The sequence below is a fragment of the Loxodonta africana genome, chromosome X (assembly GCF_030014295.1).
Source record: "Loxodonta africana isolate mLoxAfr1 chromosome X, mLoxAfr1.hap2, whole genome shotgun sequence".
NCBI classification, from domain to species: domain Eukaryota; kingdom Metazoa; phylum Chordata; class Mammalia; order Proboscidea; family Elephantidae; genus Loxodonta; species Loxodonta africana.
The window spans coordinates 99,906,476-99,926,728 of NC_087369.1; the positions used below are offsets into that span (position 1 = coordinate 99,906,476).

Below are 20,253 nucleotides of genomic sequence, written 5' to 3' on the forward strand. Positions count from 1 at the left end.
TGGTTCAATCATGTTGCCGGAGGATCTAAAGAAGTTTTTTCAACACATATTTACTGGTAATTTATCCCCTACAGTTGATGGAAGGGAAGACATCATTGCTGGACTTACGTCCTATTTATTTGTTTCCATATCAACATTTTGTTTTTTGCACTGAGACCAAATAAAAAAAAATGACTAAAATAACTTGTTTGCACAAGGAACGGTAAAGGTTAATTCAGGAATCACAAAAATATGGCAGTAGATGCTAAGGTAACAGCTGATTCCCACTTGGAAGCATAGGAAATATTTTTATTGACCTTTTGGAATTTTAAATATGTGGTTACTACTCTGAATGATACTGTTACTGTGGGTATAATCAGAGCTTATTTCTTATTGAATCTATTTTCATTTAACACAATTTGCTCTAGATGCCTTTCTATATATATAAGAAGGCAGTAAATTACTACCGGCTTTTTCAAGGAGCCTGGTGGCACAGTGGTTGAGAGGTATGGTGAGCTGTGGCTGCTACCCAAAAGGTCAGCAGTTTGAATCCACCAGGTGCTCCTTGGAAACCCTATGTGGCAGTTCTACTCTGTCCTATAGGGTCCCTATGAGTTGGAATTGACTCGACAGCAACAGGTTTGGTTTTTCAAGGGTCAAAGGATTGTCTTTCATTAAGGAAAGTGAATATATATTTTTAGGTAGATAAGTGACCTAGCACTTTTAGTGCACCCTCAATAAATAATAGAGTACATACATATGAAAGTTTCTAGAAATTCCTCACTTTCTTTGGAAAAATTGACTAACGCTTAGGTAAATTATACCCACAAACTTTAAAATAATGGCGATAAAACTCAAATTTCTACTGGGGTCAGGCAGAGAACATAAATTCAATAAGGGGCCAGATATAAGATCATAGGAAGTTATGAGAATTACAGGGAACGGCAGAGCTCTGTCTGTCTATGGGTAGCAGGTACTTCTCAACTTTATCTAGTTGTTGCTAAGCCAGTAAGTATGGTGGGACCAGTATTACAAAATCTTCCAGTAAGTATGGTGGGACCAGTATTACAAAATCTTCCTGTTTGTTTGTTTTTTTCAGTTGAACACAGACATTTATATTCTTAAGTAAAATTTCCAGATTTTAAAACTCTGGGCAGACCAAACAAAATATGTCTGGCAGGACTAGTTTGCTAGTTTGCAGCCTCTGGTTTAAGAGCAATGTTGTGCAGAATGAGTACTGACCTAGGGGTCAAGGGACTCAAGAATCTAGCCTTGTATCTTCTACTATCTAAATGTGCAGCATGCCTATCAATATTATTATGTCCCCATGACAATAAAACTGATATGACAGTCTTGGGGGAGAGTTAAAAAAGTGGTTCCCTAAACCCTGGTGGTGTAGTGGTTAAGAATTACAGCTGCTAACCAAAAGGTTGGCAGTTTGGCTCCACTAGGCACTCCTTGGAAACCCTGTGGAGCAGCTCTACTCTGTCCTACAGGGTTGCTATGAGTCAGAATGGACTTGACGGCAAAGGATTTTTTTTTTAATACATAATAGGGGAAGCAAGGTGGCAAATTGAGGGGAAGTATCTGTGAACTAGGAGCCAGGAGACTGCTGTCACTTTTCCATGTGACCTAGGCCAAGTAATTTAACATCTCACAGGCTAGTTTCCTCATCTGTTAAAAGGTGCACGCTGAGGAGCCAACTAGAATAGTTCAGGCTCCCAATATATCACGTGGAAAAAAGAAGAGCTATACTCATTGAAGAGGAGAGGAATAGCTCCCCCTTGCCTTTCCTTCTACTACCCTGGATTTCACTGAGGTTCCTCAGAATCCAGTTTGAAATCCATTGGAGTAGACAATCTCAAAGATTCACTGTATCTTTAGAATGCTCTTTTTAGAGTACTTTCCCCTGTTTGAAGAATTAATGAAAGGAGCACTCTCGTTAGTTACCTTCACATTGATGGTAGGACTAATGATGTGATATTTGATAGTGAATTTTTAATTTATTCTCAAAAGGTCTAAAATATTTAAATTCAACAGGTCTGTGAATTCTTAATTGCCCTCTTCACTTTGTGGTATTTTATTGCCTCTTGAAATGTGTTTTGGTTGTATGTTGTTTCTCTACATTATTAAATTAGATTCTGTGATCTAGGTTTAGTTTTCTAGAGTGAGAGTTCCATATCTCTGATTCTTTTACTAAACTGGCTTTAATCAGAGAGGTGTGGCATTCTGGGTAGCAATCATTGCTGTTAACTTGGGTAAGACTTGAACTTACCTAATGAAAGTTGGAAGAATGAAAGTATGAAAATTTACTTATCTGTGATACTGGGTTAAAAAAATGATCTTCTTGACCAATACAAAATACAGGTTGTTCTCAATTATTCAGTTTTTGGGTCTCATCCAGAGTAGAATCACCTTCTAGTTATAACTTGTTTGTGTGTGGGTCTCTCTATGGCAAGGTTAATCAATATCCTAATGCAGTCTACCTGTAATGACGAATGGAGCTGGTGAGGTGTGTACGGAATCCTTACTACTTGCCACCTTAATTTGTAGGACCTTGTTAAGTAGTGATATATTGAGCATAATATCTCAGCTAATATTCTCCACTATGTGTAATCCCTTTTGTCAGTGGAGTCATAAGAACGTGGTTATATGTCTATTTCTGCCACAAAGGTAAATTTTAGTGACTTTCAAGCCCTTTGTTCACGACTTTTATTTCATAGCCAGACTCAGAAGTGGGGAGAGCAGCAAAACGGAAACCTCAGGAGACAAAGAGGAATTATTGGGGATAGGAAACACTTTAGGCCAACTCCGAGAATCCCAGATGATTTCTTTTTTTTTTTTCATATTGAGAGCTATTCTATACTGAGCTGATAACATTTGTAGCATCATCTACTTGTTCAATAAAAGTTTTCAAAATATTGATTATTTGACAAGATATAAGAAAATCTAAATGAATTAGTTGACGTCACAAGAGGAACAAATTCGGAATTGTAGAAGTCACATTTTATTTAGAATGTTAGAAATGAAGTCCATGTATTTTACTTGTAGTCCCTAAAGTCCTAAAGATTTAGTCAGCGTCAGGCAGTATTGCAAAATGCATTCGTCACATTTGACAAGAGGAAATAACGTGCCAAATGAGAAATTTTCAAAATTCAAGGTAAACTCCTGATTTTCTAAGAAACTTTCAAATCCTTGATAAAATGACAAACTGTTAACTCATAGATATTAACATATTTATTGAATAATTCTAACAAGAATGGCTCAGTAATCAGTAATTTTTCAGTCTAAGCTTGAATAATCTATTAAACCTATTCCACAGAAGATTTAAATGATTTTTTGAACTTAGTATAATTGTGTAAACACAGTGATAACCAAAAGAGTTCTGTTGAATTTTAAAAAGTTTTATTTTTTAAAAAAAGGGGAAACATCAAATCCAGTGATATATAGACCACTGGATTAAGGAAGTATGCATTATCATTGACTTGGTAGGTGTGAATATATTCCACATTAAAATTAAAAAAAAAGTCACTCCAAGGCAGTTTGGGTGAGTGAACTGTAAGGCAAAATTTAATAGAGAGAACACAAGAGTAGGTGAGAAAAGGCCCGTCTTCACTCCCACCTCCCCTCCCCAGCAATCCCAGATATATGTTTGTATTTGTTATTTATTTAGACATCTTTCTACAGATCTTTAAGCAGGAAAGCAGTTGCCTCTCGAAAAATAAATAAAACAGAAAACAAAACAGCACTAACAAAAATAAATTTAAAAAACCTAGAAGGAGACTTTAACAAAAAACAATTAGAATAAGAGATTAGGAAGAAAAAAAAAACTGGAAAAACAAAACAAAGCAAATAAACAGAAAACAGGTATATTTGCAGTGGGCATCACAAGGAAGTTCCTGTTGCTGTATTATTAAGAAGCGCATTAAAGCCCATAAGAGCCAGATTATAGTCCTTATATAGATGTATTTAGCATGTCATTTTAGATTTTGTTTTTCTTCAGTAAAGGGCTTGAGAATGCTGGGAAATAATATACTACTGGAAAGAATGGTCATTTTGTTACTTAAGTGAAGTGCGTGGGGTTTTATTGATCTCTTTTTTATTAGTTTAATTTCCTGTATGTGGAGATGTGTATGACTGTGCATGTGTGTATGTATGTGTGTCTGTGTATGCGTGTGTGTGCATGTGTAACCCTTGTGGGAAAGATGTAAGATAGCTCAGTTTTACTCCAGAAATAAGTATATTGTGAGCTACATGATTAATGGCTCCATGTTTAGGAAATTAAGGCACAACATTGATATTGGCTTACTTTCATCATCCTGTTGGCTAAATAAAAAATGAGAAAAAAAAAAGATTCAAAGGGAACGTTTTCCCAAAAAAAATATTGGAATACCCAATGGGATGGGAAGGAAGGCTCTTGAGAGAAAGGGAAAAGACATAATATTGCTGAATCTGTATTTGGAATTGTTACGACCCGAGGCCATTTTCTTAACAGAAATCTATAACCTTATTTCCTTGACTTCATATATAGAAAAGCCCTAAACCACATGACATTTCACATTATTCTTTACTCAATGGGGACTAGACCAGAAATGTAATAACATTATCTATGTATTTAAAACACTAATAGCAATTCAGGCTTTCCTACCTTCTTTGTGCTCTTCCCTGCTGGTGTTTCATTGTGTGTAACCTATCTAAAATTTCTGCAGAATTTAAGAAGATTTTTTTTTGTGAAATATAATAAAGCCTTGATTAATTGGAAGCGAACTAATGAGAACTCTCAATTAACCAGTTTTATTTATTTATTTTTTGCTACACTCTCCTTTTAGAAGGAAGAGGCAAATGACAAGAAAACAAGCTGTTAACAGGTATTTATGTATTTATTTTTTAAAAATCAACTTCCTGGGAATGTCCTGGAGCCTGTACAGTTTCAGCCTGACTTCAATTATTTTGTTCCCTGTCCTATACTTACTAAGGTAGGGAAGTAGAGCCATTTTAGATTTTCAGCAGCAAATGTTGAATCTTGCTTAATCTTTACTTAATAATAGTAACAATAATATCCAAACGGCTAATTAGAACCTAGGCAGCTAAGTAGAACCTTCTGTCTGAAGGTTTGAGTTAAGTGGATTCTCATGGTTTCACTATAGCCAGTCAGCAATCATTTATATCAACTGGGAACAGATCCCAGGACCGTGAAGAGGGGAGGTGGCTTCCAGGTACAGGGAGTGACTCCCTCTATGGAAACTAAAACAAAAGTTAGAGTAAGGCTGCAAAGTTAATGGGGGTTGAGTGAGGGTCACTCACACAAAAACCATGACACCTATGTAAATTAACGGGAAAGTAATTCAGATGACCACCTACCTGCCACTTGGCTTTGAAATGCTTAGGAAGGTACATTCACTTTTGCAGGGCAGCACAGGTTATTAAGTGTGCTACAGCAATAATGGAAAAGAACCAGGCCTTCTAATCTGAAGCTGTTTTGAACACTAGGCACAGATATGTTTTCAAAGTATGCTAGTTGATATTTGACATTTCTTTTTATTCTAAAATTATATATTTATCTTATTTGGAAGTCTAAGTAGATCTATAATTGAAACCTCCTAAATATCAATGAAAATTTTAGTTAAATTGCACTCAAACCCAAAACCTGTTGTCGTGGATTAAATTCCAACTCATAGTGACCCTGTAGCGCAGAGTAGAACTGCCCCATAGGGTTGCCAAGGCTGTGATCTTTAGGAAAGCAGACAGCCACAGCTGCCCCCCGCCCCCCACCCTCCGCTGGTGGATTCAAACTGTTGACCTTTCAGTTAGCAGCCAAGCGCTTAACCACTTCACCACCAGAGCGTCTCAGATTGCACTCAGAGATATCATATTGCTCCATCCAGCCTTCATACCTTTTAGGTTTTAATGGGGAAAATAATGGGTGTGACTCAGAGAGGCAGTGGAGAAGGAGGGCAACCCATGATACTAAAGTAAGTTTTGATATTACCTGGCAATAGTGCCCCTCTTCTCTTCCACGCACCCTCTGATGACTTTTTTCCTCTTTCTTCAGAGCTTCTCTTGATGCATGTTTTATCCCTAGTTTTCTACAAGAAAAATGTCATGGGGCTGTGGGGAGATGTGGGCCACATCATATAATTTATCCTGTGTTTTCAACATAAGAAAAAAAAATTTTTTTTCACATAGAAAATGAAAATCACTGTGGTGGTGTTCCAGTTATCTGAGATATTTTCTATATTAAAATAAGTCTTAAATATCATGCACACTAAATAATATCCAAGTGGCCTGAAGCAGTGGATGTGCCTCCTTAAGTGCCAAACATTCTATTAGATGGTGACATTAACGTTGGGGAAATTAAAATCACTAGATTTTATTAATGAATGAATTTAATTGGAAAACTTTGTGTTGAATTTGGAATCTAGGTTTGGGATATTGAAAGTGTTTCCGATTTTATATGAATGCAGTTGAATTCAGCCGTTGAAAGTAGCTTTATTTTTATTTTCCTGTAAAGTGACATGCAAATTAATGTCAATTTATTTCTTTTAACTAAACATAAGAGTAGTTTATAACTATACTTATTTATTTTGGATTATCAGAGCACTATGTTTGGTTTTATATATATATATACATATATAGGTTTTTTATATATATGTATATATGTGTATATGTATATATAAAATGGGATTTTACATTTACTGCAATGTGAGAAAAAACATGAAATGTTACTGAAAATCTACGCACTGATTCACTCACATAAACTACAGAGAAACCAGAATAGTCACAAACTCTAATACCTGCTGAGGCAAGGCTGGTAAATGAGAGACCATAAGCAACAGAGAGTGGTGGGGACCATGGTAAGCTAGAGGATATATATTCTTTCCAAAGGTGGAGGCTATTACTCAGCTCACCTGAGTGTTACCCTGTGGGAATGCAGGCCCATTGTTGCTAAGATCGGACAGTTTAACAGAACCTGGGAATCCAGGTTTTTTGTATGAAGTTCCCCAAGTCCTAAATAACCCAGCGCTGTCGAGTCGATTCCTACTCATAGCGACCTTATAGGACAGAGTCCTAAATGCTGGTAACTACTAAAAACAACAAGGAAATAGCACTGTGCAGAAAAAACAAAACCCATCTGTGATCTGGATCTAGCCCATGGGCAGTCAGTTTTTGACCTCTGCTCTAAATTGTAAATCCTCAAGATACTGCAATTTAAGAAAAAAAAAATTACAGTTGGTCATAAATGTATCCGAAGCTCTTGATGATGGAAAACTCATGTAAACTAAATAAATAATAAACTGAGTGCTTGTAAATAACTCTCCAGCTACTCAAAAAGGTGGTTATGCCTGTTGTGCTTTTTTTTTCTCCATAGAAAGAGCCAAGATAGCTTTCCCTTTAAAGTTATTTGGAAGTAAAATAAAATTATGAATGATATGCTTTCATATTTACCAATGAAATGTAGTATGAAACAGGTCATTACTGCCATGTCCAATATATAATACTTAGCATAGGTTCTGTCACATAACATAATTAGGGCTTATATTTAAAACCCAATTTATAAGGCTTTAATAGAAAGAAAGCCATGTGTATAGCATGTGTTGTTTTATTTTACATTGGCTTGCCTTTAAACAAATCCCCAACTCTATCTAGCCAAGTTTCTTTATTTTTACAAATGGTTAAAATAAGAAATAAAAGAAATGTAAGTAGTTAACCCAACAAAACTTCATTTGAACTTTTGATAGGCATTGACAAAGGTAAAACAAAAGTTGGTCATCTGAGATTTTAGTAAAAAGTAACTCTTTGACTGAAGTGGGACTTTGCTTGTTTGTCTGTCCTGCCCTGGACCTTAGCACATAATCCCACTGTGCTACAATGCTTTTGACATCTGTATGCCCTTTTCATTACTGGCAATCCAAAAGCATATTTGTCTAAAAAGGAAACAATTAAATCCCAATCTCTCTAGGAAAAAAAAAAAAGAGAGAGAGAGAGAAAGAAAGAAAAACACCATACTGCTAAACGGGCTTTAACAACCCCTATAATCTGGAGCATAAATCCTTAGTCCAGATGGTAAGTTAACACTGTCATTTCTAATTTTATTTTTAAACTCAAGAACTTAAAAAGAAAGAAAAGAATGCATAATTTCTAATCCTAATAGAACTAGAAAAAACTCATTTGTCAACCAATTATTCTAGTTACAGATTTAACACAGACACTTATGAAAGATAAGAAATTGTTGGACAACTGGTCAACGCATATGACAATGTGCAAAACAGCTGATATTTACTTAAATTAAATGTGGGTACGTAGTGCTGCCCTTTCCAGATCATCAAATGGTTTTGACCACAAGTAATCTGTTGCATGATGGAAAAAAAAAAATGATAGGGATGAAATATCTTTACGTACTAATTTATTGAGCCTGTTCCCTAAAAGCCTTACCAACTGGAGATTCTTCGTTAATTGGTTAGTCTTCAAAGACAGGATTTATAAGATCAGTGATGGTTTGATGCATTTGACCAAGTGTATACATACAAATAAGGTAATTCGGGATAGAAGTTCAATGAACAACTAGTACTTTCTGTGCCAGAAAATAATATGTGACATTTATCAAACATGATATCCCAGGTGATTCCTCATGCGTTAGTTCATTTAATCCTCATAACAACCTTACAAGGTAGGTGCTATTGTCATCCTTGTTTTACTGATGATGATACTGAGGCACAAAAAAGGGTTAAGTGACTTACCCAAATCCATATACTGAGGCACAAAACAGGGTTAAGTGACTTATCCAAATCCATACAACCTGTTAATACCAGAGCCAGGATTTAAATCAAGGTAGTCAGATTTCAACTGTGTGCCTTAGACCAAGGAGCCTTGGTGGTGCAACCATTAAGCACTGGTCTGCCAGCCAAAAGATTGGCATTTCAAACTCATTGAGCAGCTCTTCAGGAGAAAGTCCTGGCAGTCTGCTTCCGTAAAGATTATATGTGTATAAAAAACCAGTGCCATCGAGTCGATTCCGACTCATATATATATATATATATATATATATATATATATATATACACACATATATATGTGTATATATATACCAAAAAAAATATGTGTATATATATACCAAAATATATATATACCAAAAAAAAAACCCTGCAAACTCATTGCTGTTGATTCTGACTCATAGTGACCATATATATATATCTGACAAAAAATGGCACTTCTATTCTGAGATAAATATTTAATCTTTAATAAATAATTTTGGTAGCATCATTTTGACAGTGTAGTAAATTATCAAGATTAATGGTGAAATAATTAAATAGAAAGAGCAGAAAATAATGAAATACCTGTGGACCAGTAACCAGATCTACATTTTGCTACCTTTGATTCAGAGCTCTGTAGAACATTAATGATATAGCTAACAATAACCTCCTTTCTACTCTACCCTTTTCCCGAGGTACCAATATCTTAAAAATGATGTTTATTATTCCTTATTTTTAATATTTTTATTATATGTATACTTATACACAATGAAAAATATTTTGTGTGTTTTTAAAATGTACCTAAGTGAGATGATACTGTGCTATCCTTTTGTTGTAGTCACTCAACATTATGTTTTTGAGATTTATCCATGTTGAAAAATGTAGTTAGAGTTCGCTTATTTTTAATTTACTATTATACCATCTCATTGTATGAGTATATCACGGATTGATTATTCTTTCTTATATCAATGGACATTTAGGTTGTTTCCAAATTTTTGTTATGGCAAACAGTGTTGTAGTGAGCATCGTTTTTTTTTTGGGGGGGCCCATGTGGGAGAATGATTCTAGAGTATAAATCTAGATGTGAAATTGCTGGGCTGTGGGCTATGCACATTTGCAACTTTAGTAGTTATTGCCAAATTGCTCTTCAAAGCTGTTCTGACTTGCATTCCCACCAGCTTTGTACATGAGGTTCCATTTTCCCACATTCTTACCAGTGTAGTAGATATTTTTAACAAACAGTTCCTTTGAAGAAAAAGTAGTTTCTTTTTATTGTTTCTTTTTCATAATTACACACACGATTACACAGGCGAAACATTGATTCTAATCAATTAGTGCACATATAATGTTTACTAGCACTGTTTCTATCATTCTTTCTTTTTAAACATATGTAATTCACATAAGCATAATATTATTTTAAATTTGTAAAGTATTTTACAGGTTACAAAGCTCTGTCCTGTGAATTTTCATTTGCTGAGGTAATGTAGTATAGCAGAAAGAGCTCTGGGAAAAAAAAAAAGACAAAAGTTCATGTACTTAAACCAACAGTGCAAATAACTCTGTGGCTTTGGATCTTATCTGCTGCTTCTGAAAAATTAGGGCATTGGACTAAAACATCTTTTAGAGACAAACAATAACTTTTGATTTATGAAATATATTTTGCCTTTTCCTTGAAGCTGTCATTTTCTTATTGTGCATAAAACATAAAGAAGAATTTGAATTTTATCATTTTGTGAAAACTGTTGTAATACCTCTGGCTTAGTTAAGATCATAAGTGTATCCTATTTATCTTTTTTTTTTTCTCCTAATTGAAAGGCAATTGGGAGTAGTGGCGGGAAAGGAGATGGGAGCAGGGTCTCAGCATTATGACTAGATAGTGGTAACACACTGTCTTGAATTCACCTTTAGTTTTTTCCACTCTGAAGCATGACATTACAAATGCTGAAATACAATGAAAGTGCGAAACTATTTGTTATGACATTGTGTTTGCTTTCAAGCTAAGTTTGGCATGTTTCTGATTCAGAGAAGAGAATATTAAATATTTTCCACTCATTTAAGGTTTGATTCCAACAGTGTCTTAACGATGCTGCACATAACTACTTTAAAGGAGGAGAAGGACTGATGTTGGGTATTCTGTATATTATGTATTTCTTTTTGGTGAGGAGGTAAGTTACTGGAGTTTGTGTTTTGGAGAGACTTTAATCAGAATGATCTAGATCTTTATCCTGAGCTTTAAAATAGATTCCATGTGTATCGAAAAGGACATAGCTATTCATTTAGAAATCAGTGTAATATTTTAAGAGATTAAAGTAGAAAAGAGAATCAGATGAAACTGAATTTATTTAAACTCTCCAAATCGCAAATGCTCATACCACACAGACGCACATGCACACACACACTCACTTACACACAAAAACGTTCCCTATCTATAGCCCAGAATACCTATTATTTCCAATGTGTTTTTTTTTTTAAATAAAACTTTATTTACCTATGATGACATTGAACATTGATTATTAGTGAACTTTCTATTCATGGAAGGTAGCAATTGTGCTAAACAAAATCTAAAGCAGTTAATCTCTTGTGATGAACACGTTTCTAGAGGCCTCTCATTTTCTAAGTAGGCCTGGGAAATTTTTTTTGACTGTGCAATTCATAGAAAGTGAATTGACTTCCCACAGAGTTTCAACATCAGATATTATAAGAAAATTGTTGTTCACACACTTTATTCAGATAATCTCCAGATTAATATAATTCACATGCGTACACCTCATTATTGTCCAAATGTGAAAATAAGCCTAGAGAATCCCACGTAAGTTGCTTGCTTTTGAGGGATTTTACTCATTTGGGCTATTGATGCATTTACTGTGGCCACCATATTTTAGAACTCCCATTGCTGTATTTGGAAACCCTGGTGGTGTAGTGGTTACGTGCTGCGGCTGCTAACCAAATGGTTGGTAGTTTGAATCCACCGGGTACTCCATGGAAACTCTATGGGCCAGCTGTACTCTGTCCTACAGGGTAACTATGAGTTGGAATCCACTCAAAACCAGCTATTCCAAAGATTTTAAGCTAGTTTCAAAGATGTAAAACCAAAAAAACCCAAACCCACTGCCATCGAGTCGATTCCAACTAGTAGTGACCCCATAGGGCAGAGTAGAAGTGCCCCATAGACTTTCCAAGGAGTGCCTGGAGGATTTGAACTGCCGACCTCTTAGTTAGCAGCTGTAGCATTTAACCACTACGCCACCAGGGTTTCATTTAAAGATGTAGGTCAGAGGATTTTTCAAGACAGTACTTCTTGGATAAAGTTCACAAAATGGCTGACTAGATTAGTCAGCACCCTGCTTTTTTAATATTATGGTTGTTGAGAGTTTATTTTTTTAAAAAGAGGACAGCAGTAAATACAAGCATTGTTGTGTTGTTTTTATCATCTACATTTCTAAAAAAAATTATATGTCTTTGGGACGTTAATTGGATCTTTATTTACAAAACCAATTGCAGTCATTCTATGTACTACTTCTTGCTGAGTACTGACATTATTGCTAGTCTCAACAAAGCCTTGGCAAACAACATTTGTTATCTTTTATCCACAAAACATCAAAATCATGGATACTTTTGTTTTTATCACTGAATCCAAGAATACCCATGTGCTAATTTTTTTTTTTTTGCCATGGATGGCATCTAGATAATAATATTATATTATTAGTATAAAAAATTCTTTTGTACTACTTCCGAAAACCCAGTTTGAACCTTAAGCAAGTAATTTACATGATGTTTCCTTGGGATTACCTACATTCTTGTCCACTCTGACCTTGTAATTTTGCTCACAGTTGGAAATGTAATGCAGAGTGACTAAGATAATGTTGTTTACACAGACTTTAAGTGGAGTGACATTATAGTCAAGCAAGTGTCACATCACCCAAAGTGAAGGAAGACTTAATTACCATAATCCCGTGAATACTAAAATTTCTTAGCCATGTGTAGCATAATAATGTAATGTTCTGCATGTTGCATTTAATAATGTGAAGGTGCAATGCATTAGATCTCATGCTTGTGTGTTTCTTTAATTGTGAAAGTAAAGTGGAATTATAGAAGGAATATGGATTTTTGAAGTAGGATACTTGTCTAAATGTTCACATGAAGTCTGTCCTTTCTTTTAAACTTCTAAGAGTAGTTTAGTGTTGTGAAAATGAAGGGACTGCTAAAATATCCATGAATCTAGACACCAGTGAGTAGGGTGACAGGCCGTGAATTTCTTTGGAGGGTGCAGGGTAAATTTAACTAAATGACAGAGACAGGCTGAAGGGTAAAGGCTGATAAAAACCTATTATTGTGCAATGGGGAGCATATCACTAATTTACAAAGGCAGTGATGACATTTTCTGAAATTGTATAGCCCTACTCTTAAAAGTTTGTCAGTGTAACTAATTAGTTGCTAAAACGGAGTTGATTCTAAGACCCAGTATGAATGGTTTTGAAAAGGCAATGCATTATCTCTAAATTGGTAGGATTTGTAATACATCTTGATGAATGCTACAAAATAATGTTAAGAAATGGGACTATTATTCCAAAATGGCTGTTCTTTGGTTTGTAGTCCTTGAAGGAATTATGTTCCATGGCAACTTGCTCTAAAGTCCTGCAGATACATGTGAAGTGCCCTAAAGGCATGTCTTGCTTTCTGTTCTTGATAACACTGAGTTTTCAATATAAAGAATACAATGGCCAAAAAGTTCTCATCCTCTTAGCATATTAGGACTCCAAAGATCTGCTGTTACTTTAGATTGTCATTTGGAGTTTTTGTTTTCTAACTAACTTTATAAAATTAATTAGCAATAAAATGTGAAAAAATGTGTTTTTAAATCAATCCGTGAGCAAACTGAGTTGTAAAAAAGTGTAGTTCAATCAATAGAGTCATATAAGTGATGTATTATTCATAATTCAAGATACAAAGTAACTAGATCACCTGATGTATACAGTGTTACAAATTTTTTTTTATTATAAATCTACATGTAAAACCTATAAAATACTAAAACCTGTTAGAAACATGCTTTGATTTGTTGCATTTAGGACAGTTTTAAAACATTTCGAATTGATTTGTCATTACAGAATATTCTTCTTAGAGAGAATTTTTTTTTAATTTAAATGTGTAAACAAAATCATGGTTTGATGATAATTCAGAAGGCAGTACTCCGGGACGTTGTCATTTTAACTGCCTAGTTCTAGCCAAACAGTAGATTATTGTAATATAGTTGGTCAATAGATCTGTATTGTTATGCTATTTGAAAATGAAATTAGCTTAAATTATAAAAATGGTGATCTGATATTCTTTATGCTTTAAGAGTTTTACAAATGCCCATTAAATCACACATCGATGTTTCTAACATAGTAAATATAAAGAAGATAGTGACTTTTATTTTTTTATCATGATTTACAATTCGGAATAAAGCTCACACTGAATTTGGAAAATTATGGAAAAATATGGGAATCTGATTGAAGATAACCCAATCAAAATCATATCTACATATTCTACTTTTGAGTAGCATTAAAAAACAAATTGTGCCTTGCTTAATTCATGTTTGTTGAGCTCTTCCTCTGTACAAATCACTCACTTGTTAGAATTAAGTTATACTCCAGTTAACATAAGAATAAAGCACTTTTTAATGAAGTTGGGCTTGGCACAAAGGTGGTTAGGACAGATTTTTTTTTAATAAACTTTAAAAAAAATTTTAGAACGATTTTAGATTTCCAAAAAAAAGCAAAGATAGTACAGAGAGTTCCCATGTACCTTACACCCAGTTTCCCCTATTATTAACATTTTACAAATAATGGAACAACATTGATACATCATTAATGACAAAGTCTACATTTTATTTGCATTGGACAAATCTGCCACTAAAGACCTCTTTAAGGTATTAAAAAGCAAAGATGTGACTTTGAGGACTAAGGTGCTCCTGACCCAAGCCATAATATTTTCAGTCACCTCATATGTATGCAAAGTAAGGAAGAATGAAGAAGAATTGATGCCTTTGAATTATGGTGTTGGGAAATAATATTGAATGTACCATGGACTGCCAGAAAAATGAACAAATCTGTCTTGGATGAAGTACAGCTAGAATGTTCCTTGGTATCAAAGATGGTGAGACTGCATCTTACATACTTTGGACATGTTGTCAGGAGGGACTAGTCTCTGGAGAAGGACATCATGCTTAGTAAAGTAGAGGGTCAGCGAATAAGAGGAAGACCCTCAACAAGCTGGATTGTCACAGTGGCTGCAATAATGGGCTCAAACATAGCAACAATTGGAAGGATGGTGCAGGACTGGGCAGTGTTTCATTCTGTTGTACATAGGGTTGCTATGAGTCAGAACTGACTTGAAGTCACCTAACAATAACATATTTTACTCACATTTTCTCAGTTTTATTCCTAATATATTTTTTGTGTTCCAGGATCCCATCAGGGATACCCCATTGTATTTAGCTATTTTTATCTCCTTAGGCTCCTGTTGGCTGTGACAGTTTCTCAAATTTTGTTTTTAATGACATTGACAGTTTTGAGGATTACCTTTGTTGGAATATGTCTCATGTTTTCTTATGATTAGACTTGGATTACAGGTTTTGGGGAGGAAGAAAATAGAGGCAAAGCGCCATTTTCATTGTATTATATCAAGGATGCATACTATAAAACCATAAAACCAAACCCACTGCCCTCGAGTGGATTCTGACTCGTAGTGACCTACAGGACAGAGTAGAACTGCCCCAGAGGGTTTCCAAGGCTGTGAATCTTTACAGAAGCAGACTACCACATCTTTTTCCCATGGAACAGCTGGAGGGTTTGAACCGCTGACCTCTCAGCAGCTGAGCGCTTTAGCCACTGTGCCACCAGGGCTCCTTATTTATACTATAACCAAAGAATCAAACCCACTACTGTCCAGTTGATTCCAACTCCTATTATAGACATGGCTTAGAACTGTTGATGCTAATCTTGGTCTCTTGGCTGAGATAGTGTTTGTGAGGTTTACCCACTGTAAAGTTACTCAATTTTTTTCTCCTGTTCCATAATGCACTCTTGGGAGGGAAGCCACTTTGTGCAGCCCACATTTAAGGGGTGAGGAGTTTTGCTCCACCTCTTAAAAGCAGAATATCTACCTAAATTACTTGGAATTCTTCTGTACAGATTTATGTATTCTCCTTTCTTTCTTTTTCTCTTTCTTTTTTCTATCATTTCTTTATATCAGTGTGGACTCATAGATATTCATTTTATGCTTTAGGTTATAATTCAGTATTACAATATTCACTTTATAGCTCAAATTTTTCCAGTTTTTGGCCATTTGGGAATTCTTTGAGTTGGCTGCTATGTACCTTTGACATGTCCCCATCACTGAGGATTTTTTTCTAGCACTCCTTACTTTCTGGCCCTACAAGATACTCCAGGCTCATCTTGAATATTTCCCACCCCTGTCCTAGAATCAGCCATTTTTTCAAATACTGGTTAAAGGTAGTTTTGATCTCAGTCATGAGCAACTGCTGGAGGTGGATAAGTAAGAGAATCGGGGGAACTATCTAAGGTCCATTTTCTTATCCGTACCCTAAATTTTGCATTATCCTGATAACGCACATAGGCTTCATCCTCACATCACACATATCTGCCCATTCCTCTCATAATACCCAGCAGAAGCACCATAAGCCTGATACAGTCTTCCATAATCATCCACGTTGGTAGCACTGCATAGATTTAGAAATGTACTGTGCAACTCTCCAATTTATGTCTTTCCTGCTACTTGCCCTTCCCCCTCAGAGAAGGTTCTGGGGTTGAGTAAGTTTTGGGAAACATGGGGTTAAACTAAAGATAAACAAGTTTGTTGACTGCATGTCTTCTCAAAGTTTTTAAGTTTTAATTTGTTCTGTGAATCTACAAGAGAAGATATAATATTCAAGGTTTCTTAGTCTTTTTTGATCATAGAGCCTTTTTGTTCAAGAAACTAGTATTCCATGAAACACACTTTTGGAAATGCTGCTATAGTGATGACAGCCCTAAATTTGTAGTCAGAAAGCTTGTGTTAAATCCTTCACTCTATCATCAACTAACTCTATGACCACAGGCAAATCACTTAACATCTACAAGTTTCTGTTTTTTTTTTTTTTAATCCATAAAATGGACCTACACCTGTCCTCACAGAGTTATTGTTGAGAGCAAGTATGAGCAAAACTACATGAGTTCTTTGGAAATGCTAAAATACTGTGCAAATTTCATAAATACTGTGAAGGTGGGGACCATGCCTTTGTTTTGATAACCACTGTGTCTTCACTGCTGGAAACCCTGGTTGCATAGTGGTTAAGTGTTACAGCTGCTAACCAAAAGGTTGGCAGTTCAAATCCACCAGGTGCTCCTTGAACACTCTGTGGGGCAGTTCTAGTCTGTCCTAAAGGGTTGCTATGAGTCAGAATCTACTCGATGGCAACAGGTTTGGTTTTTTGGTGTCTCCAGTATCCAGCATATTTCCCTGACATCTAGTCTTCAATATTCAATAAATATTTATTGAGCAAATGATGTATATTACTATTACTTACATTATTTTCTGTGTCTCTCCAAGGGCTGTATAGGAAGAACTTATGATATTTTATAAATTGTCATTTGCGATGAAGAGTCATGTAATAAGATTCAGACCTAAGCAAACAGTTGAATTGGCAATTGTCTTGGTTATCTAGTGCTGCTGTAGCAGAAATACCACAGGTGGATGGCTTTAACAAAGAAATTTATTCTCTCACAGTCTAGGAGGCTACACATCCAAATTCAGGGTGTTAGCTCCAGGGGAAGGCTTTCTCTCTCTGTTGGTTCTGGAGAACGGTCCTTGTCATCAATCTTCCTCTGGACTAGGAGCTTCTCAGTGCAGGGACCCTGGATCCAAAGGACTCACTATTCTCCTGGCTCTTGTTTCTTGGTGGTATGAGATCCCCCTGTCTGTCTTCAGGCTTCTCTGTTTTATATCTCAAAAGAGATTGACTTAAAACACAACCTAATCTTGTTGATTGAGTCCTGCCTCATTAACATAACTGCTGCTAATCCCATCTCATTAACATTATCCAAAAAAGGATTTACAACACATAGGAAAATCACATCAAATGACAAAATGGTAAACAACCACACAATAGTGGGAATCATGGACTAGCCAAATTGACAAGATACTTTTTGGGGACAGAATTCAATCCGTAACAGCCATATATATGCAAAAAAAAAAAAATCATTTCCTGTCTTTGTTTTGCTTAGCGTGTGCTCCCAGCCAATGACTGGCTGCTCTCAGATTAGTTTTCATTGCTTCAAGGGTACCAGATTTTCCTTTGAAATAAGAACACTGGAGCTTTCACCTCAACACCATGGTGATGTAAAATTCCTGCTGCAGAGTCACTGAGCTGGTGCTAGAAGAAGAAGAGCACCTGTGAGCACAGGCTGTCAGACAGCTCTCAGAGCCCTAGAGTGTTGAGGCAGCAGCTGTTGGGTTGAGAAGCAGTTGGAAGTGCTTTGTCACTCCTTTTTGTACAACCACAGGAGACCTCCTAAAGGATTTTTACTCTTTTTAGATGTGTAATTTCTGTTGATTAACAACAGTTATGGGAAGAATCCCTTTTGTAGAACTGAAAAGAAGGTAGAGCTGGAGTGAGGGTGGCAGACAGGCACTGTTAAGTGATACTTTTTGGTGAGAATAGCAGCTGTGCACATAGTACCAGACACCTCACATCTTCCATTTTACTTAATTCCCTGGGTGTCAGGAGTCCCCACAAAACCATGTATTCTGTGGCTATTCCTTGAGGTAAATGTTTCAGGTTCCAGCTTCTCTTTTCAGAGAATCTACTGGAGCATGTTTATTATATTTGAATTGGAGAAATTGTCAGCCTTCCTAAAAATGCTAGGAGGATATCTGAAGTCTAAGAAGAACCCCTTCAGCTTTGAAAGTTATAAAAATATTTAGATTAATTTCTAGGCTTAAGGTTTAGTTGGTTAGACAGTGGACAAGGTCAGTTCAGGGGTCTTTTCTTTCTTAATACTTAAATCATAATGATACTAGCATACCCTTTTCCACTATGTAAAATATGAATGCTGGAAAACAAATGCTTTTGTTTAAAAAAAAAAAAGCAAAACAACAACTCTATATGGAATAAATGGTATCCTAACATTTCCATAGGGTGTGGGTCAGAGTTAGAAATTCCCTAAACATAGTTTAACAATTTTGTAGCATTGCTCTTATTTATACTCTGAGATAGCTAGAAATTTTCTCTTGCTCATCTCTCTTTCTCTCTCTTACTCTCCCTTCCTCTCTCTCTCAAAAAAAAAAAAAAAGAGGAAGTATAGACTTTAAGGTTTGTATAAAATGTGTGAGTCCAGAAAAGAGTCCAGAAGGGAGGGCTTAATATTAGATTATACAATATTATGACTATATTGCCTAATGGATTTATTATTCTTTTCTTCCCCTGAAACCACTGGTTTCTTTCAAAAGCTAGATTGCCCATTCAGCATATCATCTGATACATTCACTAAATTATTCACTGCAGGTTTTAATTAAATATATTAGTTCTGTATATAATTGAAATGAATAGATGATTGGACAAAAAACTTTCATGTGGGCTCTTTAAACTGTTCCAGTGTTCCTAGGTAAAATACAACATCTGCTTTAAAATAAGCAGTTACAGGAGCGTCTTTAAGGAAACATTTCAAATTGCTCTTAGGAATCTTTCCTTGCACTTTGCAAATCCATTGAATTTACTGAACTAGTAGCAGCACAACTAAAATTCCAGAAATTGAAAACATAATTAGCGAAATTAAGTTGAAAATGTCGTAAACAACTGAAGTTATTATTCATTCTGTACCATACTACAAATGTGGGAGGACATGTTAAATGATAAATTAGGCATGAACTGCTTTAATCTGTAAGCCGAACATGTGAGCAAACGGCTTGCGTTTGTAATTAGTATTTACGGCCACAGGAGAGTGCCTCTTTTAAAACAGTGACAGGAAATTGATCAGTTCAGGTTGTCATAGCAACCAAAAGACTTCCATTGCTTCTGCTGGGTCTAGCTTATTATGCTACATACCCATGTTTAGAAATACATTTATGAACTGTAAAGATAAACTACTCAATAATGCAAAAGAGGTCGGGATGCCTAAATGCCAAACTGACAATGTCCGAACGAATGCTTGAATACTTGATAACAAGCTTAAGTGTTCTACGGTTGTCATGACATTTCTTTTACAAAGCAAATTATGTCTAGAAAAAAATCTCAAAACTAGACAAAAATGCAAATCCCTTTATGACAGTATGTGGTTGTCACATTAATAATAACAGACAATAATTGATGATTTATGAGATGACACCATGGCAACAAAGTCTTTCATCATTGGCACCCCTTGGTTACTTTTATATCAGGGGCTTGTGGGTGCCTGTGAAAAGTCTCCAACATGACATATAAGAATGCCTACTTGTATTTTAATCCATTAGATCTCATTTAACACAGGGTAGAACCGCTGTAGAGATT

At 35.5% G+C, this 20,253-nt stretch overlaps 1 protein-coding gene across 2 annotated transcripts in view; it reads left to right on the top strand.

The window, feature by feature from the left end:
- DACH2 (dachshund family transcription factor 2) overlaps window positions 1-20,253 on the top strand; it is a 755,586-nt gene that overhangs the window by 210,805 nt on the left and 524,528 nt on the right. The window contains exon 2 of one of the 2 annotated variants that reach the window (XM_003412751.4): window positions 4,809-4,847. The exons of the other annotated variant lie outside the window; for it this stretch is intronic. Coding sequence (XP_003412799.3) covers window positions 4,809-4,847 — 39 coding nt within the window. The remainder of the gene's footprint in view (window positions 1-4,808; window positions 4,848-20,253) is intronic. 2 annotated transcript variants of the gene reach the window in all.